Below are 24,069 nucleotides of genomic sequence, written 5' to 3'. Positions count from 1 at the left end.
TGTTGCCTAACCACACACCTTTAAAAAAAAAAAAAAAATCAGACATTTTACACAAAGCTAATTTAAAGCTGGATGAGGATGGAGGCTTTGGCTTTTTGGTACAATGCTGAATTTATTTTATTTCTCACCTTCATCGACGCAAAGGGCCTGTCGTAGTTGCCAACATAGAGGAAGCCAACGGTCTGTGGTAGCAGCCTGCAAAGACAAAATGATCCCGGTTAACACCAGCAACACACTCAGCACAGGATCTCAGTAAGAGCTGCAAAGAAATCACTACGTCGCTTGCATTTTGCAGCTAGTAACAGAATGGTAGAGACGTGAGATTACACCTCTCGAAGCCCTTCTGTCACTCGGCACAGCTTGATGTTTTTTAAACTGGAGTATAGGCGTGTTTATAGTGCAATACAATAATACATTCTAAATCACATACAGACTAAACACAACATCATGGACATATAAAACTAATCTCCAGGTGACTGTCATTTTAACAGGCTGTTGGGTTTTAAAGTGCAGGTTTTGATCTTGCGTGCGCAGCTCTCAATTCGACAAACATGTGTCTCAGAGCTCACCAACAGATGTCTTAATCACACACTGTTCCCCAGCACTCTCCACCAAAAACACCCCCATGTGCCTGTAGTTATTTCCAGACACTTTGTCTGATGCTATGTGTGCCACAGACTGCGCATACAAGCATTGGCACTGGCTTCATATTAGTTAACCATTTTTAGAATGAAAATAAGGGGGCCGCTGAGCTAAAGTGACGGCTAAACAACAGTGCAGTTACGCAGTCTGATGCAGCACAGAGATTTCAGTCGGGGCTGAAATTGGAGACCATCTTTCCATCCATTTCAACCCCCTCTGGTCTAATGATAGCTAGCAGAGGCAGGAAGGAAGCAGCAGGAGACATTAAAAGAGCCAAATAGCCATGCAGTGATGGACACTGTCCAGTGCCAAGATCTTACAACAGCGTGTCCAGTCCCATCATTACTTCAACTATTACTTTGGACCTACACATTGTGACCACTTTCGTAAACATGCAGGATTCAAAAACAAGAAAAGTGCCCTTCTTCTGACACCATTTCTCCTAAAGCATCCATGAGATAGTCCCAGAGGCCGTACAAAAGGTGCAGAAACAGATAAGATTGCGGTTTGCAACACAGTCTCTAAAGCAGAGACTCTTTTGTTGTGGTTCACAGACTACTGCACAGCTCTAAGCTGATGTTTCACTCACAGGGTCATGTGTAAATTACACTGGAGCATCAATTTTCCTCTGAGCTGGGGTCAGACGAATAGTGCTACAACAAGAGAACTTAACGATACAGAAGAAAAATAAAAGGTTTTCAACACAGAACAAGGCGGGAGATTCTGTAAAAACAACCAAGGCGCTGTTAAATGTCAACACATCTGCAAACAGCATGATATCAGAACTATAGTACCTGGCAGCTGAACACTATTCCAACAGATTTATAAATCTTTAGAAGCAAAAAAATCAAGCGTAAATTAAGCAAGAGATTAGAAATGGTCTTAGCACTCAGTATTAATGAAAAACAAACAAACATATGTTTAAAAAAATGTTAATACTAGGACTGAAGCATGATAAAATACTGCATCATGCACGACTTCACTCATACCAATACTCTGGTCACTCTATATGAGCTATTTCCTCAATGGAAAGCCATTAGATGCTCTTAGGTTGAACTGAGCTGAACTAAACACTATTAGGGCAAACAACTATAAAAGAGAGACATTTTTGAACATGCATGGCAGGGCTGAACCTATTTGGACAACCTCTGACACAGGTGCAAAATACCCCACTCAGTCAAATCAGACAGTGATATGACTTAAACCAGACAGCTACAATGCCTGATTCCTCTGATGTCACAACAGTGTTCGTCACTGTCATAAAGTGGGCGTCGCATGCGCCATTCAGGCAGCTGGCTCACCTAAACTAAACTATTTTCAGCAGCGAGAGTGTGTCTAATGCAAACGATCTCCTGTTGTGTGCTACATGTGAGAAAGAAAAAATTTAAACGTTTCTCTCCAGAGTAATTTCTTGGGTTCGTGGCTTAAAACAACCCTGAATTTATCCAATATGGCTTCACTGTCTTCATGAGATACTCTATTACAACATATATCTAGGGGTGACACTGGAACACTACTCTGTCGCATAAATCAGCCTCCACAAAAATGATCTAAAATTCTAATGTACTATATAAATTTTTATATGACATCTTGACAGACTGATAGGCGAAAAGGGCTCTGTTGAGCTCAAGTATGATTAGTAATTCATTACCATGACACTCAGATCCACCCAGAGTGCAGCCTAGCTGGTGTTCATATGTTGTAGTTAAAGATTTTGTTGTCAGACGAAAAGTTATCAGAAATGCAACTTTTGATGTTTTCTTACGCTCCACAGCTAGATTTAGAAATTACTGAGCCTTCAAAAAACAAAGAGATCATTGGAGGTACCTTGCAGTAACTTTAGGTATTGCTGTGAAACTATAAAGCTCTTAAAATCCTATAATGACCATGGGATTTTTTTTATGGTGACATTTAATCTCCTAACTGCTAAAGTCATCTTCTAATTTCTTTATTTCTTACATCTACAACCTACCAACACGGCCCTGCAAACTGCAGCAGATATAACATATGGGACTAGTGCAGGCTATATACACTTGTATCTATAAAAAACTAATATAAAGAGATGGACTAATTGATGATCATGTGTTTATTTGTTCAATATAAAAATAAAGGTTAAAAATTAACATATTATGGTAACTTGTATAGCTTAGCACGATTCACGGATAAATCTTTATTTACCTCAGTAAATGAAGCCTAAATGTAACAGCTGTATACAGCTGCATGTCCTTGTGATCATAGTGAGAGCAGAACGATAGTGGCCCGCGCTTCAGATGCCATCTACAGAATTCCATTCAAAGACACGCTAGTTCTGCAAAATCCTTCATCTTTGTGCTGAAGGATGAACTGCTCCAAGCTCACAGCAGACTTGGTGATTTATAGTGGGTGTATATTCCAAACCCTTCTGTGCTGCTTCTAAAAAGCGATGTATGTTAATTGTTTGTACATAATAACTGAACACAAACTCTGTGACACCGTGTTCGGCCTCCATTACGGTCTAAATCTTTCCTCTCTGGATGCAAAAGTGGATAGTTCTCAACAGTTCAGTAAAAGAGTAAAGTACAAAAATTCAACAGCATTGACTTTGTGTTGCTCTTGACTTTTCTGGTGCATTTCCAAGGCAGGTACTTGACTGAGGTCTGACTGTGGATCCTTTACACACACAAAATATGGATTGCAATGTTGTAATGACACTCAACTCCCCAGAGTACAAGAGTAGTAATGAGAAGCTTGGGCTCTGGGCTCTACAGAGACAATCCAAGCCATTTAGACTGGACCATTCTCCATTTTTTGAGTTCTTAAAATCACTGCACACCTAATAAGAGATGATGTAACCATTACTCATCCTGCCTTCAGAGAGAATACTGACTCGAATTATCCATAATTCAAGTAATCTATACAATAGTCGAGACTGTTCCATGCTTGGGAGGGGCACTGGCAATGTCCACCAACACAACTTGCTGCTTCATCTTTCCATTTCCTTGTTTTCCACCTCTCCTGTCACAAAATAATCACCGTCTGCCTCTGTGCTTGCTTTCAGAGATGGCAATAAAACTTGCAAGGCTGTATGCCTCTGTGGTACGCAAAGATGTGCTCAAAGATTGATTGTGTGGGCTGATGAATAAACAGTTGTTACCTCCTTACATGCCTCTCTTTCTCTCCCTCTCTCTCTCTGACTAAGAAGAGATTTGAAAAGCTATAGCGAGGTCTGTTGAGAGCTCATCTGCCAGCAAAAAACCAAAAAAATCATCTTTTGGGGAAATATCAGAACATTCTCAAATGGCAACAATAACCGTCTGTGTTCTCCTACACACACAGGGAGGACTCAAGGCGCTGACTAGTGGGCCTGCTGGCTGGATTCAGAGTAGAATGAGTGACTGTACTCTGCTGCCATCCTCTCAGTCTGCTGTAGGTAAATGGTAGCAGGCTCGTGGCTATAAAGCTGGGACAGTCACTAAGGTCAGCTGGCTCTCGAAGGAAAAGGCAGTATTTCCAGAAAGCTGACAGCGACTCAGACAGCACTCACAGACTGGACAGCAGAAAAGAACACAGAGTTGAAGGATGTGCAGAAACAGAAAAAAAGAGCACTAGATCTTACAGCCAAGCTAGCAGCTCTGTGAGACTTTACCCAGGCCCAGCGGTGATCTACTGCAACTGCCAAGTCAAAGTTACAAGGCAAACAAGCTGATGTTTCTGCAGGTTTAATGTTTGGAAAATTGCAAACACCAGAGCTGAAGCTATCGAGAATGCCATTGCTTTTGGAGATAATAAAATTTTGACCCGATGATGGTTGAAAGAATCACTGAAGTGATGAATTTTTCCCCCCGGAGGGGACATGAGCACCTATAAAACTGGAGAATAATCCATCCAATAATTTTTAAGTCGCTCCAAACCACAAATGCCAGCCTCCTACTGGCACAAGAGGACAAACTGAAAAGATGAACAGTTATTTGAATTTGTCTTCTTGAAACAAACAAACAAATAAACACAATGCTTTGTGCATATCTACCCTGCAGATTTGCAGGTGCATGATTAGATTTTGTTCAAAATCAAATGTACTTTAAAATGAACTGCATGAAACTTGAAGACAATGATTTCGCATCAGCATCCTGTGTGACAAGGGAAACACATTCCTTTCATTCATTTTCTTCAAGGCAATGTATTATGCTTTTTCTTGTTTTTATACATAATATATTCTCTTATTGTTAAGGTTCAAATGATGAGGTCATTGTATGTGCATATAATTGCTTTGATTGCTCCACGTTCTCTGTTCTAAACAGGTCAATGTCAAAGACTGCAAATATCCCAGGCACACAACTCACAGAAGAGCATAGAAGCCCCAGCCACTGATTCAACCTTCTGTTTGCAAAGGTTAGCCAATCAGAAGGAAGACTGTTTTAAAGGAGCCCAGCATTACAGAGGGCATATTTTTTCAGTCAATAACTGAAATACAGGACTTCACTAAGGTCCTATATTTTGAACTGTGAGTGATGCAAAGCTACTCCTTTAGTCCAAGAATAAAATACTGAGCTTGAGATGAATAAAATGTGGTCAAAACGTAAATCCATTTAACTACTTATCCAAGTGGAAAGACCAGGGGCCCATCTCAGATGACATTTGGGGAGAAGCATGGTAATTCCTAGACAGCAATTTTGAATCACAATGATGAATTAACCTACTGTAAGCCATTTTCACACATGCTCTGGAGCCCAGAACTTATTTAGACGTTACCAGATGGAGGTGCAAATGTCTGGTGAAGTCAGATGGGCCATCAGCTGGTCTTTAACCTGCCAGCTTCCCAGCATAAAGTCAGTGTGATGTCTTATGAAGCTCATGTGAGAATATAGCAGGTACTTCATAATGAACACATGGGCATCATGCACTTTGCTTCCTGCACTCCTATCTGGGCACCCTTACTTAACCTCCTAGGACCTGCCGTCCACATATGTGGACATCACATTTTGCGTTATTTAGACCAAAATACTCAATTTTGCTCTACATGGTCCTAATATCCACTTACGAGGACATTATACTGCTACTGTTCTATCGAAATTTTAAATGAATATCCTCATTTGTGGCTCTCATTTTTCTTAAAAACAAAAATAAGGTAAAAAAAAATAAATCTGGAAATTCTTTGTTTTTACATTCATCGGGCCCCAATATGCCCAAATATCCAAGAGAAATCAAAAATGCATGTCGTGGAAGAGTTCGGGTCTTAGGAGGTTAAACCAAAGGAAGTACATACGTGAATCTCCAAACCTGGTCAAGAGTCAAGTTCTTGAGCAAGTATAGTTTTAATGGGAGAAAAAATGGGAGAGAACTAATGAAAACTGGAACAGGGAAAGCACACAAACTACACACAGATATGGCCTGGCTCTTATGAGTAGAATTTCTCAATACATACCCACTGACCAGATTAGAAAATCCTAAAAACAAACGGGAAATTGATTTGGGAAAACCCATCCTAGACCCAATTTGGCAACAAAATCATAGGGACGATCGTGGCTCAAGAGTTGGGAGCTCGCCTTGCAATCGGAAGATTGCCGGTTCGAGCCCCGGCTTGGACAGTCTCGGTCGTTGTGTCCTTGGGCAAGACACTTCACCCGTTGCCTACTGGTGGTGGTCAGAGGGACCGGTGGCGCCAGTGTCCGGCAGCCTCGCCTCTGTCAGTGCGCCCCAGGGCAGCTGTGGCTACAACGTAGCTTGCCATCACCAGTGTGTGAATGTGTGCGTGAATGGGTGGATGACTGGATGTGTAAAGCGCTTTGGGGTCCTTAGGGACTAGTAAAGCGCTATACAAATACAGGCCATTTTTTATTCAGCGTGCCTTAGACAGTTTAAAGTTTTCTTCAGAAAATCCAGGCAGACCTGGATCCTAAATGTGATCAATGCAGAGGGGCTCGAACCACAATGTTGCATCTGTTTTGGATATGTCCAAAGAGATCAATGTTTGAGACTTTTTCTAAAATTTGATCAAAACGTATATCCATCTCTGCTGATTTCACTGTTCGGGATGGTCCCATCAGACATCCCTCTTGGTGATTATGATGTGAACATGATTGGTTTGTCAGCTCTGTTGGCCAAAAGTTGTATTCTTTCTGGAAAGAAGGATCATGATATCATATCATGATAGAAAAGTTCAGACATGTAATTAAAGGATCTGTTGGGAAATTTTATTCTATTCTATTTCATCTGTAAGCTTTGTTAAAAGCATGGCAGGTTATTATTATTAACGCATAATCGTAATGTCATTACTGTAACAAAACGACCATTTATTTTTATATATTACTGAGAAAAAATGTCAATGATATCTAACAATATTCATATCTTTGATCTGATATTACAGGGGCAAGGTGAGGGAGGTCTGAGAAGTATGTTTAAATAGTTTCCTTATTTTGTGTTATTATAGTTTCTATTGTATTTTCTTTTATGGCAAAAATATAATAAAAAGACTTTGTTCAACAAAAGAAAGGCCCTGGACGCCCAACATCTTTAACCTCTGAACCGTTTAGCTGTGATCTGACAGTGCTAACCACTGCACCACCCTGCCCCCCTAGAAACACATTTGTAAGCTTTTATTACCTTCCGATTTCCCCCTCCCCAGTATAGAATTGTTTTCTGCAGAGCTGTAATGTATACTTGGGTAATGGTTAGAGCGAGCATCAGTGGAGCTGAATAATTTATGTAGCAGAGGATAATACAATAAAAAGAAAAAGCAAGAAAAAGAGGAGCACAAAGCACATACAGCATATACGAAATTTCTGGCACTTCAGGAAAAAAATGTGCTTAGGCAAAATGGAAAAAGAAATGAACTTTTCATGCAGTAGCTGTGCTGCTGTAAAAGGAAGTGAACCCTGAGGCAGAAGGGAAATCTGAAAGGAGAAAAAAAATGGGATGAAATAGAAACTGAAAGATGAATGTCAAGGAAATTCACTGTGCGTGCTTTGGACTTTACACATGTGTGCACATGTGGTTGTCTCTAAGTACTCCAGTGTGTCACAAAATCATAGGTGCTATTGGATTCCTCAGGCAGAGCGTTTCCCTGGCAACAGTGACGTACCCTTCTCCTCCGACTTTGGTGATCTTGAGACGAAAGTCCACGGAGTTGAGGTTGGGGGGCTTCCATTTGAGGATGTCATCACACCTTCCAGGCTTGTACCTCTGTGGAGAAAGCCAAACCCCAAGAAAATTACAATGTGGCAGACACTTTGGAATAAAAATACATGAAATGTACCTTCAAAGAAGGGGCGGGGTCCATGTGGAGTAAATTTATGTGTGCGTAAAACACGAGAGAATTAATGGTTGAATAATTCATGAGCTGAGCAGAATTTTTCAAACAGTCACAGCTAATGAGATGAAAACCCTCATACAAATGAACCTCTATTAAGACACACTGTTGGCATCCAACTAATTGATCTCGGGTTAAAAATTAGCCTTCGAGTATCAAAAACGTCATGAAATGCAAACAAGCGCCTGAGTGAAAAGAGAGAGAACTAATTAGAAAATTTGCAAGCACTCCAAATTTGAAAAGAAATGATTAAAGATGAAAAATTTAGGGTGGGAACACCAGAATAGAAGTGTAAATATAAAAATGACAAAGTATTATGCACAGTGATTCAACACGATTACATTCTTCACATCACTGCTGCGTTTCACTGCGCAGCAACATATGACACACGCCAAACAACATGCTTCCCTCCATCGCTTCGATTATTCATGCACGCCTGACATTTCAGAAGGACATGAATCAAGAGAAGTGAAACATGAGAAATGTAAAGGCATGACGGGTGGAGGCGGGAACAGATGACCAGATTCTGTCACTGTAAGGTTGCCCAGTAACAGAAGTCTACTCCAAGGAAATGTGTGGAAAACAGACAGGATTCCTCAGGAGAGCCTGCACCGTCACACACATGACTAAATTACTAAATAAGGAGTTCCTGCTCAACCCACGTAATGCCCCCATGGCAGTACTATAGAAAAGAAATGTAAATTAACACAGTATGAGAGAATCATCACTAAAACCTGCCCTGCTGCTTTGCGAACAAGAACAAGAAGCCTGGTGTCTGAGTTCAGCAAGCTAACAGTTTTCAATCAAGCCAACCTGATATCTCTAGGAAGTATAAAAGTATACCTAAATCGTGTGACTCTGGTCAATTTTCAAGGCCATTGCTGGAAGTAGCAGGTTGTACAATATGTTTTCTGAGCCTGTGCAAAGGCAAAAAAACATTTATACCTGTTCCAAATAATGATGCCTCATGGATCTCTCTCCAAGAGCTGTCTTTTATATCTCCATTTAAGTAATTTAATAAATGTGCAAAAAGGGTTACGTGTTCAGAGATTTGAGCAGTCTCTCCTTTCATAAACTCACGGCACGAGCATTATTTTATTTGTTGTTTGAAGAATGAAAAAAGCAAAGAAAAAGGAAAGAATAATAAAAAAAAATACCTGAAGTACATCCTTAGCTCTGTGGTTACGATTCTGACCATTAACTGCAAGATCTTAATTCTGGTCAGGGTAATTTGTGTCTCTCTAAAGGTTGAATACAAACCAATTATCTTTTTTATGTTCTGCAGGAGAAAGACATGCAGAAAGAATAGAAAGGCAAAGACTTTGCATAATGTGCCAACACTAAAGCTCTGCTCACAGGACTAGCATTAACTGGGGAGCTCCAGTTATCTGGAATAACAGTGGAGGTTGTGTGTGAACCACATTTTGTGCAATTCTTTCATGTTTGTAATTTAAAAGCTAAAGAACTCCAATTACCTGCCATAATTTATTAAACACGGAGATCCTGCGCTTACATTAGTCCCGTGTGAATGTGAATCTTTGTGATATGGCCCCAGATATTTGTTATCTAAGCACGTCTTCTGAAACTTTTCAGTCAAGAATTTTAGAGCCTCTGCTGGCAATTATAAATGAAAGCTGAGATATCATTATAGGTGCAAATTCATGAGGGGTCATGTAACCACACAGCAAGGGGACACACTCAGAGAATAAAGAAGCATAAACCACAACATACATACATACATTCACCTGTCCGCCCGCCCGCTTCGGCTTATCCTTATCAGGGTCACGCGGTACGCTGGAGCCTATCCCAGCTGTCATAGGGCAAGAGCCAGGGTACACCCTGGACAGGTTGCCAGTCTAACACACAGAGACAAACAACCATTCGCACTCACATTCAGTCCCGCATTCACAGCTATGGGCAATTTAGACTGATCAATTCACATATCCCCACTAAGTGCAAGTCTTTGGACTGTGGGAGGAAGCTGGAGTACCTGGGGAAAACATGCAAACTCCACACAGAAAGACCCCGGCCTGATGGTGGAATTGAACTCAGGACCTTTTTGCTGTGTGGCGACAGTGCTAACCACTGTGCCACCATTTAGAAAGCCTCTGAAGGCTGATGAATTGTATTCCAACTGACATTCAATGAAAACCAGGGTCCACTTTGGAAAGACAGGGTTCTATCCTTAACCTCATCTTCTTTCACTAGAACCCTCTGCATGCTCTCTTTTACCTAACTTACATAGCAACTGAAAACTCCTTTTATCCCTACACCGCAAGCTTCCATGCCATTCAAGTCTTTATGGTGTGTGTTGACCAGACTTGCAGTTGCATCATAGACTGGGTTCTGGTTATCGTGGAAATTACGTTGTTGATCTGATGCAGAAGTGTAACTCACGTTTTACTTTGCCTCCGAACTACGCAACCTGAGCTGTCTCTGATCTCATTTAATCTTATCCTTCCTGGTCACGGCAATGAAAATATGAGGATCTTCAACTCTGTCACCTCTAGCTCCACCTCCTGTCTTTAGTCTGTTAGTGCCATCATCTCCAAACCATGAACAACATGTTATAAACCTTCCCTTTTGTTCTTGCTGCTACGTTCTGTAACAAATCCTTCCTGACACTCGTCTCCACTCACTCCACAATGCCTCACTTCTTCCTCTTTGTGCACTGGACATTGCTTTGGATGGTTGATGCCAGGTATTTAAACTCATCCACCCTCACTTCTTCTACTCCTTGCAACTTCATGTTTCCACCTGCCTCCTTCTCATTCTTCCTAGCTTCTACTGACTTTCATCCCTCTTTTCTCCAGTGCATACCTCCACCTCTCCAGGTTCTCTTCCACCTGCTCCCTACACTCCCAAAGAAACAAAAACAAAAAACCCAACTTTCAGTTCTGTAGACAGCCTCCAGGTCTAAAAAGTGAAGCTAATGTGAAAGTCCCTTTAACTTATATTCTTTCTAGATAACCTAGAGTCAAATAAATGATAAAGCAGGTATGGTTTAGGGTTGAGCTACTTTGTGACTGAGTCGCTATTGTACATCTTATAAATGTGCTTTAGAGCTAACACAGAGAAAAGCTATTTAGCACACGGCCCATTAGGATTAGGGATATTTTTGATCCAACACTTTTATGATTGTTAGAAAAAGCCTAAGCACACGTTCTGTCACTGTGCCCAGAACGTAATGTAACGTACTGTGTGGGCATCATTATGAGATTCCTGTACTGATGGAAAATTCTGAAGATAACTTTATAAACTGGTTGACATGAGGTCAGATTGACTTTGTCATCTCTGGTGTAAAGAGAAGGGACCACAAGTGTTGGGCGTCCTTCAGCTTTGTCCACCGTGGAGCTCTCAGTGTGGGAGGTGGCCTTCGTGTGCCTTTGAAACCAGCACACGCTACAAAAGCTTTTCATGGTATTGAGCTAGACAGGAGGAAAAAGACGGAGTGTCTCTTTTACAGAGCCTCGACTGAGTACATCTTTTCTTCTGAAAATGTGGGTGTGGAAAGAAACATTCTTCAGTATAATTAGTTATGCTATGCAGCACAGGTATCTAAATAAGCATTAGAAAATTACTTATATCACTTGTGCAAAATAAAACATGAATCTAAGAACTACATGCTCAACAACTGTTGCTAAAATGACTTTATAAGTGAGCTGAAAAAAAGAGAAATTAACATGGTGCCAACTTGTAAAGTGCTAGAATAAGGATGGGCAACAAAGTTTGCAGGTACTGTGGGTCTTAAAACTGACAGAACCTGTCAAGTTAATGAATGGCCGGACCCCAATAAAACTCATTGCCCCTTGGGATCCATTGAGGCTTGCTCCCAACTCTGCATACTAAAATGTGCACGCTAACATTTTCAACCCAAGTTATATTTGCTTTAAATGAATGCATGCCAGCAGAGCCATAGCAACAACCTCATGAAAGCCCAATCAAAGATAAAATAAAGAGTCAACCTTTAAATTTATTTCTAAATGGAAAAAGTGCTGCCTGCTGAACCTGTGCTTTCATTACTATTGGCAGTTTTGTCAACAAGTGACTGCACACGCAAAACAAGAGCTTTATTATTGAAGTGCAAAACAGACCTTCAGACCCGACCGTACGTTGAGGAACACATCTCTCATCTATCAAATTCATTTTCAGGTAATGATGTTCCATTGCATACAAATTGCTTGCTGTTTCAAGTTAGAAATTCAGAGGCTGTCGGTGTCAGAGTGAAGGGAAGGAGAAGAAAAAAATGGGGGGAGATGCACAGCTTGAAAGCAGACGAGTGGCTGTATAGTGTCATTAATTTTTAAAAAGGACAGAATAAAACCAAAACAAATGTCTATATCGAGTGTGGAACAAACGAATTAGCTCAATGTTTACTCCAGGAATATCTTGCATTAGCCAACACACTGCACAAAACATGGCCTAAGTTTAGTGTTGTAAATCTACTTTCAAACTTGTGTACAATGTTTTTGCTCACATATAATGCCAAGACTTTTTTCATTTCTTTGCACTGGTGCCCTTTTTATGTCAGAAGCTCACACGGTAAAGCGAGGTGGCTTCAAAGCAGTTGTCAGACATGAACGTTCGTCAATGTCTGAAGAATCAGGTCTGGGCTTTGACCAGAGTTGCTTTTTCTTACTCTTTTTTTTTTTTGTAAGATGTGGCACCTGGCATTCAGAAGCCCGAAGATATGATGCACATTTACTTATTGCAAATTTCCCAAAAATCTCCTGCACTAATTACAGACTAGTACAATCAATCGAAAAAAAAGGAATGTGACTGGACAAATGATTGCTACTGCGTGTGATGAATTTGCAATCTCATTGCCTCGGCAATGGCTCCTTCGAAAACCTGGACCAGGTCTGCAACCACTCATAGTCAGCTGTGGTCTTCAAAATGACTTTGGCGCGTCAGACATCAATGACACAGAGTTTGTCTGTTATCATTCTGTGAGTGACTGGAGTTGGAAATGACATGCAATCTGTTTGTGATAATACGGTGATTATCCAAGCCATTAAGGACTGTTTTCAAAAGCATTGGAAAATTTGTTTGGGGAAAGTTGAGCAACAAAATCAGCTCAGGCCAAAAACTGCTCCAGATTGCAGTGGCAGCTTTAGTTCTTCGTGCTGGAACAAGTTTGTCATGAAGATACTTTAAATGTTAATAGACTACTCAGACTTTTTCTTTTCCTTTCTTTGTTGTTATTTTGCTGTTGTTAGCTCATGTGGCCTTTGTCAGTCAACAAACTTAAATAATAGTCAGCAGCTTATGTGTCTCCAGGAAAATGATGTACCTATTTTTTCCACCGTCAGTGATGAATCAAATGAAAATACGTCTATTGTGTGAAAACAATATATAGATGTTATGCAGCTCATGTCTTGCCATCTCTATTTGAATACGTTTTGGTTTCCTCTTTAAACTCTACACCTCAACTGCCCTGGACTCCGTCTCCTTATCTCTTGTCTGAAAGCTCTGGATAAAAATACTAAACATTATAATTGGGCCAGCTTTCGGAAATCCCAGCATGATGACACTGCAGGCTGCAACGCAGTCAAGCCTGCTTACGTTGCAGTTTTCTACTTTAACAAACTTCAGCTTTTTGGGGACCAAGATAAATAATTAAATGGAGTCTACAAAACTGCCACAGAAAACTTTTCAACCTCCAATATTAAAAAAAAAAAAAAAAAGACAGACAGGCAGAGAAAAATGCACCTGCAGTCTTTGCTCTAGCCCAAAAAGTAAATTTCAGCTCCTTGACAAATCTTGAGCTCATAAAAGTCACCAAAACAAACATGATTAACTATTACTTTTTATAAGAACTTGACATGTTATTAGAAAAATATCTTTCTGGATGCTATTGTGAAAAAGCTACTTTTAACATCAATTAAACACTTTGTTGTGACTGTTGGTGCTTAACCATTGACCTTCACTGATGTCAGCAAAGAGAAATAAATAAACTGAGAGGAGGGAAGGAAGCCACATGAGAATTTAAAGAAAATAACTGCAAACAGACAATGTGACAAGTTACTGAATTGCTGCAGATCAGAGATTTGTTACCCTTTCAGTCTAGAAATAAATGTTTGTATTTGATCTGGTGCAATCATATTTTCACTGGGAGAAATCTACCTCTGTCACTTTCACTGTGGCACAGTATTGTGAGAAAAACAGCAAAGCTGAATATCAATATTCAGAACCCCTGCTTTTTTGAAAATTAATGTACACTATCATGTAAACACGCTACCTAAACACATTTTCCCCAAAGAAAATAAAACTAATTCAATTCTCTTATTTTAATGTTTTTATGTTTAGCACATGAAAATTATCTGGTAATTAGCTTAGTTTAGCTTAGTTGTAGATTTGCTGCTGGACTTGGGATCATTTTCATGTTGCACGTCAACAACCAACAATACCAAAAATCCAACAAATATTGGACAAAACACAGTTTTAACTGATGGCTATCCAGATGAAACATCCAAGAATGAGTAAAAAATTGCGATCAAATGTCAAAGAAATGTTAATGCTTGTACTATGTTTCATGGGAAGCTATTTGATTGCTGCTGAGACATTTAAACTGAAGCAGGGGATGTTCTGTCTACAGCTTCTCATACATATATTCTTTAAAAACGTCCAAATCATATGAATGATTTCACAGACACTAAAGCTTGAATATTAAAAGAAAAAATAAAAGAAGAAGCTCGCACATTTTCATCCAACTTGAGCGTAATATTCCCCAGGTATGACATCATATAGCAAATCCACATCAACTTTTTTTCTAAAGTTTAGAACGTCTGAGTTTATATGATTGCACTGCTACTAAAATCTACATACTGTAAATATTTACCCTGAGAGTTACGGCATTTATTAAATAAACAAATCCTGTCATCTATGAACTGATTATTTGACAATTACAGAAAGCATAAAACAAATCCAGCCTCTGATTGCTACACAATTATCCATCAACACTTAAGTGCATCTTGAAAAAAGGCTGATTGCTGTGCTTTGAGACACACCGCCATAATCAAAGTGAATCTGCCAAATTAGAAGAGAAATCATTCATAATAAATGAAATATTAATTTATGTATAATGCCTGATTTACTGTAAAAGGAAGCTTACTGAAGGGTTCGCGTAAGTACTTTGATTACAGTTGTTTTTTTAATGTCTCAATTTAATAACATCCTTGTGCTTCGAGGCGAGTGTGCCATGGATTACAGACAAAAGGCAGGACAAGTCCAATAAATCTGTTCCCAAGAGTAAAGCTTCAGACACACTGGTCTGTTTCTTTGTGAGTCACACTGATGCATGGTTTGAGTGTTGATATGCAAAATGGTGCCGTTGCATTAAAAACAAACTCTCTTGGGAGGAACTGGCTTGAGAAATAAAGGGCAGGGGAAAATCTTGAGGTAAACTGTCTGTGGCTATGACACAGACTGAAGAATAAGTGAGTTTACAGAAACCGATTATGCTGATTTATGGAGCAAATAAAATGCGCATTAATGAATGTTGCGCCCTCTAAACTCAAATATCTGTCTCAGATAATCTATAGCAACATGATTCAAAAGCTTTAACTTCACCGGGTCCAAACTGTATATGAATCACAGTATTTGCACTGCCTTAGATTTTTGAATACAGCTTAAATGATGTGGTTTAAAAAAATAAGAGAAGAGAAACATTTTTCTTTGTACTCTTTGCACCGAGATCACCATCTGGAGTGTTCCCATAAGCAATTCTGCCATCTGTGGCAATTCTGTTCAAAATCTTTTAATTCAAACTCTTTCCGATGTTCCCTAAACAAAGAAAACATATCCCAAGGACACCATGTGTTGGGTGAGATAACGCGACCAGTGACCGATGGCTGCTGTGGCGCTAACCTTTGTGCTAACATTAATGGGCATTCACTGAAGTAAGACCCCGCTGAGATTAACCCCGAGACCACCCTAATCCCATTCGCACAAGAAGAGATTAAGGTTGCAAAGGGTTCTGTAGACACGAACACAAATCAATGACTTAGAAAAACAATTTCAATATGAAGGAGTTTTACTGGCTCCCTGCACACTAATGATCACTGGAGCTGTTGGCAATAAATGCTTTTTGCTTTCAACCTCTGTGAATATGCCTTTATTGAATGGCTAATGTACTTAAAAGACTGTGTACCTTGAGGATAAAGCTGACCAAAAGATCAGAAGCCTTTTGCATAACTTAAACTCTTGGCCTTCTGTTATTTGAGGGAATTTCACAGCCCATAATGTGTCTGTATCTGGAGGCAACCAGTACACATGAGAGAACAGTGCTCTCTCTGTCGTAGTGCATGACTGCATCTTTTTTCTCTTTTACGAACTAAAAGATAATATTACACAACTTCTCCAAAGTGCTTCTCTCCAGTCATTAATCTTTAATAAATTCTAATGGCAGTCCTTCTCATCTCCTTGTCTGACCTACTCTTCTTACTTGAACTTTAACACCATGCTAGGAGCTCCATGAGGCTGTGTTTGTGTGTTGAGCAGAGGTGCACTTTGAGCTAATGCTAATTAAACTATTAAAAAAAACGACACATACACAAAAAGACGGTGAATTGTGGCAACCACTAATGCAAGATGTCAATAAAATTCAGTGACTTTAAGTGATGAATTTACACAAAGTATCCAGAAGTGGGTACACACAAACTTAAAAATATTTCAAATTTAAAGCAAATGATTGAAGAGTGTTTTTATTACCAAAGTAAATGAACTTTTGCTAAAATCTGGCAGATTTACATCTAACATTTTTAAATTGACTTCCATTAAAATGAAAAAATAAAAAAAAAAAGTTAAAAAGGACCTATACATTAGCAGAGCAATGCTGCTAGCATGTCTAAAGCATTAAATCAATGTCATGACTCAAAAAAGTGGCAAATATATAGTAAAAACTACTTTGAGTTACTCTTTTGTTTTATGTTAGAAATCCACAAACGGCACAGCTTGCACTGTTTCCTAGTTAGTTTTTTTTTTTTTTTAATCTTTTTTACAAAATTTAGTATACGAGTGGCAGATGCTGCTCTCTTAGTTAAATGGCAAACAAACAAACCTCTCACTAAAGCAGGCTAATCACATCTGGCCAGCACGCAATCCTCTAAATAAGATTAGTCCTGAGGTGAATGTGTGCATCCCAACCATAAATCTGACTAATGTGCAGGTCGCCAGCTCCTAGTTGGCAGCACCCTCACGTGAAAATGGAACTAGAAAAGCTTTAACGCCAGACTGACTCTGTTTTTTTGTGCGTGTTTTTTTAAACACATAATGAATTTAGATACATTAAAGTACTGAATGATATATTATTGGGCCAAACCTCTTAATCATTGAATTCAGAGGTTTTGACACCAACTGCCACAAGTATATAAAATCAAGTATCCAGCCATGCAATCTGTCTTCACAAACATTTATGAAAGAAAGAGTTTTTCTAAAGACTTCACTTAATCTGAGCATGATATTGTTAAAGGTTGCCACCTCCCTTATATAGTCCTCGATCAAACATAAGTGGTATTATTGTATAGTGGAAGCATTTTGGAACCATATAATGTGCTGAAGTCCTTCATACATCCCTGACTCAGTAACTTTAGAGCTTTAAACGTTCTCTGGCATTAACATCAGCATAATAACACTGTGTCAGGAGCTTCATGATATGGTTTCCATGGCAGAGGAGGTCCTGTAGGTTTAATATGTAAGTTGTCTACAACTTAGGGTTATCTGCCCTTTCCATGCTGTTATACTTAATTCTTCCTCGTAAACATCTAAGGTAAATTCTTCTATGGTAACATGTTTTATTTGGTATTCACTTCCACCTTGATGCTAGATTTCCATCTATACTGCACGCACTAGAAGAAAAGACGCTTCTGTTATCCAAAATCTAAGTACTGCAACATGGAAAAATTTTGTTTTTATTTTCTAATATCCAGAACACAGAAAGACACAACTTGAAGTGGTATAACTGTTTTTTTAGTTATAATTTTTGTTCTAGGCTGCTATAAAATGGTAAAACTGGGAGCGATAGTGCTTTCAGCACACAGTAAGACATCAGCAGGCTATTTTCAAATAGACCTCAAAACAGCAGGTGCACATCTTTCCTATTTGTGTTATGTCCAAAGTGTTGTCAGCGTTGTGTCTGTTACCCACCCTAGTGATGGCAGCTTTAATTATTAACTGTTGAGATTGTACCCAGGCTACTATCACGCTGTTCGGAGTGGTTAGATGCATGCTAAATAATCAACTCCTGTTAAAGCAGAAGTATATCATAATTATTTTTCTCCATCTAGAGCAGATGGATAGAAATTTGTTCAATATAAATAAAAACAGACATTGTTACATAATATTTTCCATTTCACTTCTATTTGCGTCATCATTTAGTCAAACACTTGTCATCTTTTTGGGTCCCAGCCCATTAGTTTGCCTGGCTTTGCAGGGAGGAAGTAGCTGCTGACCTTCAAAGTTTGGCGAGATTTCATTCGCAGATATGTGAAACAGCTGAAGAACGTTACTTAAAAGACCAGCGATTCAATCACGAATCAAACTGAGTACAGACACTTGGAAAAAATCTCTCTTACAGTGCACAGCCTTTCAGTGATGTGAAAGGACTTCTATCCAATTCAAAGGTGAGAATTATACAGGGGAGGGGGTGAAAAAAGGCACCTGACAACAAAACCAAATTGTTTGAACAATGACCTGTCTATGCAATCAGTTTTCTCATTGGAGATCATTTGCACCTGATGATTCCCTTCCTGGCTGCTGAACAGCAATCATTTCAATTCTGTAAACCACGGCTGCCAAAACAAATCACAAACCCCAGTTGACAGCATCATCCTAATCCATGACTGGGATGCAGATGATGTGGCTGTTTCCTCTGAAGGTTTTTCAAATTCTCAGACACATACATAGTGACGTCAAACGAGCCAGTGTGCTTTCAACACCCTCCTCCATATCACATTTCACAGAGGCTGCAGATGACTATATGATCATAAATCAATGACTAGCTGCACAATAAAACAAAACAAAAACAAAACAAAACTGTAGTGCTCTGATTCCAAAACAATTTCTGATAAAGACTGTAAATAATTTATAAATAATGATAAGTATAATATAATATAACAGAACAATCTTTCAAAGAGTTAAAAAAAATCAAATCTGGAAATAATAAACCCTAAATCTAATCAGGATTCTTTCTTTCATGAGAGAGAAAATAGTAACCAAAGCATGTTCATAAATAACCAAAATACAAATGCAAATTAAAAAGAAGAAAACTGAAATTGGAAAGATGATACTGCTGAAGGACCAAAACACCTGCAAAACACAAGAAATTTATTGCGCCATACTGACTGAGACAGTGATGCATCAATTAAGCAGGCTCCGTGAAACTACTTAGAAATGCAGATGGTGGAGGAAAAGTGCAGCTGTGTAAACCTGCCTCCAGCAAATTTCTTTGCCAGATTTCCTGAGAACTGTGGCTATAAAACGGGTATAGCTACAGTTATCCTAAATGATAATTACTTCTTAAATCATGAAAAACAGCAAGAGGGAGAAACACACCGACTATGTTTTGTGGTTAAATCAATGATCGATGTGGAATTCAGGTTATTTTTTGCAGGCTTGCAGCCCTATTGTGTTGATTCTGCAATCTCAGTCTTTACAACAGAGTTAATATTTTTTTTTTTTGTGACTAGCAAAGAGAAGTTATGCTCACCAACAATTAACCAGTGAAGTTTAGTTTTCGTGGTTCTCTAAATTTTAAGTTTGAATTTAATTTTTGTAGTCAGAGAAAAATATGTAAGATTCAGACTCAGACAGCTGGAGACCCGACGGCCAGGTAGTCGTTCTTGTTATACTTAGAACTTTATAGTCTACCTCCTGGGGCACTGTGCAGCTGATGCACTGTAATGTAATGTCTGTGGATGAGTCCACGTGATCACAAAAAACAGGCAGGCATAAGGACATCTATATGGACCTTTGCATTCATTGTCTGAAATTACAATTCCAGCTTCAGCTCCCAGTCACACAGGCCCAGAGACCGATCAGCTACTCCCTGGCAGGGAGGAGTAGGAAAAACATATATTCCTCAACCAGATGGCGATGGACTGCTGAAGGTTGCTGGCAATCACTAAGTACTGCAACAAAAACCTCCTTGAGATTGCTTTGGTCATGAGCAGATTGCCTTGATTGCCCCTAGTTGGTGACTCGTCTGTAAACACTTGCTAACTACTCTGTAAGCAGCTAAGATGCAAAACCAGGAAATGGAAACCGCTTGTGGCGACCGACTGAATTGTAGTCTTGCGTGTCTGAGGCCTAAAGAAAGCAATCCAATGTTGCTTTCCAGTGTCACCCTATTTCTTTTAAATAGTTTCATATTTGTATGAAAAATGTTGGCTTTTATTACACAATTTACATCTCTTTTTTGTGTGCGTTGACTGGATTTGTTAAGAAACAATGAGGTTTTAACTACGATAGCTCTGATATAAATCGGCTTAATTGCAATTCAATGGCTTCCACATAGCTATGCTAACGGGAACATAACCTCATTATGGTACCAATTTCAGGAAAACCTTCAGAAATGGATTTTCAGAAGCTTTTAACTTCCATGTAAATGATCTACTGTTCATTAGAAGAAATCGTGATAATCATGAGTTGTAATCTGTGAGTAACTAGGCAATTCTCCAAAATGTTCCTATATATATGTCAATACGTTGTATTTAACATTCCTGAACAGGCTGTGACCAAAACTGCAAAGTAAAATTTGCATTCCCTGCCATTTACCTTTGACTCACTCACACATGGTAAATATTTACAGAGTCAAAACCAAAGATAAGCAGGTGTCTAAACAAAAAACATTAACACCAATTATCCCTGTAATGAAACTGACGGCTGCCCAGTTCTTTACATGCAAACAAGCTGGATTCAATCTGGCCAAGAACATTCTGCTGTTCTTGCTGTAATTATGAAAAACTCCCTCACCGCTCGAAATTGTGCCCAGAATACGAAACAGCAAAAACAATACTTGGTACATGACTCAAAACAATAAAATATTCATAGCTACATTTAGTTAGACAATACTAACACTCAACTTGGTCATGCACTTTGGATTATAAGATTGCAAATGGATTTCATTTTCTCTTTTTGCACTTTGCAATCAATGCTATCAGAGGCGACCTGGCAGCAGGGTCATTCTGTATATTATAAACAGAATAAACAAAAATCTGTCTAAAACTCTATTACTCTGATCTATTTGCCATTCACTCTCTAACAAACATTCCAGCTTTTACCAGACGGGCCTATTTTAAACCAGGCATTAACAGCTCCACATGACTAAACAGCATAAGCTACATAAGCACGTGGCTAATGTGGGGTGTCACAATACAAACTTGCAGAGGTTTGAACTTGCAACTTTTACACCTCTAGTCAACATACACTCACCAACCACTTCATTGGGTATGCATGTTGACCTGCTTGTGAAGTCAAATACCTAATCAGCCAATCAACATGGCCCCAATTCAAGTTAAGGGACTTTGAATGGTTGCGTAGTTGTTGGTGCCAGGCCGTCTGGTGTGAGTATTTCGGAAACTGCTGATCTACTAGAATTTTCCCACACAACCATCTCAAGGGTTTGCAGAGCATGAAAAAGACAAAATATCCAGTGAGGCAGTTGTCTGGATGAAAATGTTGTCAGAGGTCAGAAAAGAATGGCCAGGCTGCTTGGAGCTGACAGGAAGGAACAGTAACTCAAATAAACACTCGTTACAGTACATCCAATGAATGCAGTAGGGGTGAGTGATATAGTGTGATTATGATACTTTTGGCAATATATATTTATATATATCTTTAAAAGAAAAAAAGAACGGAGCAACATTATCGTGACTGTAGCTTACAGGCAGCAGCATTTATTTATTAGTGCCAACAACATGAAGGGCTTTTCACCCTTGTTTTCGAGTGAGCTGCTGTCATTGATGACACACTACCCATTTCAAAGCATAAATCTATTTCCACAAGCTACCATTAGTGCAATATGCTTTGTCACTACTATTGCACAAAGTCAAATGTAAGCACAAAAGTAGCCTAGGAAGTGTTATCTCTGGAAATTTTAAGTATAAGTGTAAAATAACTGCTTAACCCTTTAGTTAAACAAGTGGAGTCACTTGTTTTACATTTGGGTCACACATCAGCAGCTTTTCGTGTCTCCTTCTTCATAGCCAGGTTGGAGAATGACATTTATGTCATGTAAACATTTATACTGGTATTTTCATGGACAATTTAATATGGCACAGTCCTTGTGTGCAGACGATCATCTTTGAATGCACAAAACATCAGACTTTGAAGCTGATGTGTTACACCAGCAGAAGGACACACTGGATGCCACTCCCATTACATAAGAACAGGAAACGGAGGCTACAATTCACTTAAATTGGACAATAGAAGACTGGAAAAATGTTACATGGTCGGATCAGTCTCGGTTTCTCCTGCTATTTTAGGAAGGTAGGGTCAGAATTTAGCGTAGACGATATAAAACCATGGTGGTTCTGTAATGGTGTTGAAAATTGGACAGAAGTTTTTGTAAAATATAAAAACTTCAGTCCAGGGTCTTTCTGCATTAATGTTTGTATATTATTTCGCTACAGTAGAATATACTGCAGTGGATTAGAAGTCCTTGAGTCGATCGCAGATGATGAAAAGAGGTGTTTTAGTGTTACTACCGTAGGATTTTCTGCTGTCATAACACCAAGCAAATTCGTATTTCAACCAAGTTCGTTTAGGCTGTAACAGAAAACACTGTGTGTCAAGTTTACTGCGTACTGTCTTACAGGAAGGCCTGTGAATTCATGTATTGCAGTTTCCTTTACAATAACCGAGGGCAAGACTGGCACAGAGAGTGACAAACGGTGGGTGGTAGTGACAAGCTGTTCGATTCTTTTGTAGGCGCATGTAGGAAGACAAAGCAGAGTCTGACAATCAACCTGCAGCAACGGGACTAAGGGTTTGAAAAATGACAAACTGTCACACTCTGGTGAAGGCTTACCCCACATGGCTGGAAGATAAGCCCATCGACTTCATGGCTGACCTGGGATGTGAAACTGCCTTCTAGGAGCTGGAAAAAAAAAAAACAAGAAAAAAGCCCAGTTTGAGTGAAGTAAAACAGATAAATGATAAGATTGACAACTGACAGCTTTAGCTAAAATACAGGAAATTACATTGATTTATGAAGTTTTCTAAAGCTATAGAGCTTGCCAGCACTTACCTAACACTCTAAAAGCAATGAAGTATCGAGTTTCAGCATAACCGGAAGGCTTATATTTGGCAAATCACTCAGAGTTACAAGGACAAGCCTGATATGTTATTTTCTCCTTGTAGCCTTGAGACTAAGCACTAATCTTTTTTGACTGATAATGCATCTCTGAGAGATCAATACAGATAACTTGACAGACTAGGTTAAGGACAAAAATAGCAAGAAATCATTAGGTCTCTGATGACGTGAAAGACAGCATTTCATCTCTTCTATGAACACCAACCACTGTAGCTGTTGCTAAGAAAAGGAGAACAATGGCACCGTACTTGAGGAGGGATGCCCAGGGGAGATGGAGTCATTGTACAGCAAAAGCAAATTTTCTACATCATGAAGCACATCAACTGCCATGGCAACGACAGCAAGGATATTAGCATTTCTAAATTAATGCTGAATATACCAGCTGCATTGGGAACATATGAGAAAATCTCCCAATTCAAGAGCAATTTAAATTTTTGTCCTGTCTTTCAAATAAATACTGTTACCCATCTACAGTCGGTTGTAGTTTCTTACACTGGACACTTCCAGAGCTGCAGTAAAAACACAGTTTACCTATTAGATGACTCTTGGAAACATCAATGAAGGGTAATGAGGAGAAATGGGGAGAAACACCACGGTTTCATTAAGTGTGGGTTTTAGTATCTAAGCATCAAAAACAAGGATTATCAGGGATATGCTCACTGGCTTCCACCTTGTGTTTGAAAGCCATTAGCCAATGAGTGTGAGGTTTCACAGTTAGACATGTCTCTTGTCATCAAATCACATTTAAAGATGGTGACGAAAAAAAAATGCTCATCTCAAGGCTATTAAACTCAACAAACTGGTGAATGATGTCACAGTAGCTACGTTC

At 39.2% G+C, this 24,069-nt stretch overlaps 1 protein-coding gene across 2 annotated transcripts in view; it reads right to left on the bottom strand.

The window, feature by feature from the left end:
- Window positions 1-24,069, bottom strand: part of rngtt (RNA guanylyltransferase and 5'-phosphatase) — a 106,223-nt gene that overhangs the window by 14,816 nt on the left and 67,338 nt on the right. For both annotated transcript variants that reach the window (XM_003446279.5, XM_005475013.4), the window contains exons 12-14: window positions 22,956-23,024; window positions 7,700-7,800; window positions 129-195 (exon numbers count right to left, since the gene is read on the bottom strand). In XM_003446279.5, coding sequence (XP_003446327.1) covers window positions 129-195; window positions 7,700-7,800; window positions 22,956-23,024 — 237 coding nt within the window. The remainder of the gene's footprint in view (window positions 1-128; window positions 196-7,699; window positions 7,801-22,955; window positions 23,025-24,069) is intronic.

The sequence above is a fragment of the Oreochromis niloticus genome, linkage group LG15 (genome assembly GCF_001858045.2).
Source record: "Oreochromis niloticus isolate F11D_XX linkage group LG15, O_niloticus_UMD_NMBU, whole genome shotgun sequence".
NCBI classification, from domain to species: Eukaryota; Metazoa; Chordata; class Actinopteri; order Cichliformes; family Cichlidae; genus Oreochromis; species Oreochromis niloticus.
Note: the sequence above shows the minus strand (reverse complement) of the source record. Positions and strands in the feature narration are given on the sequence as shown.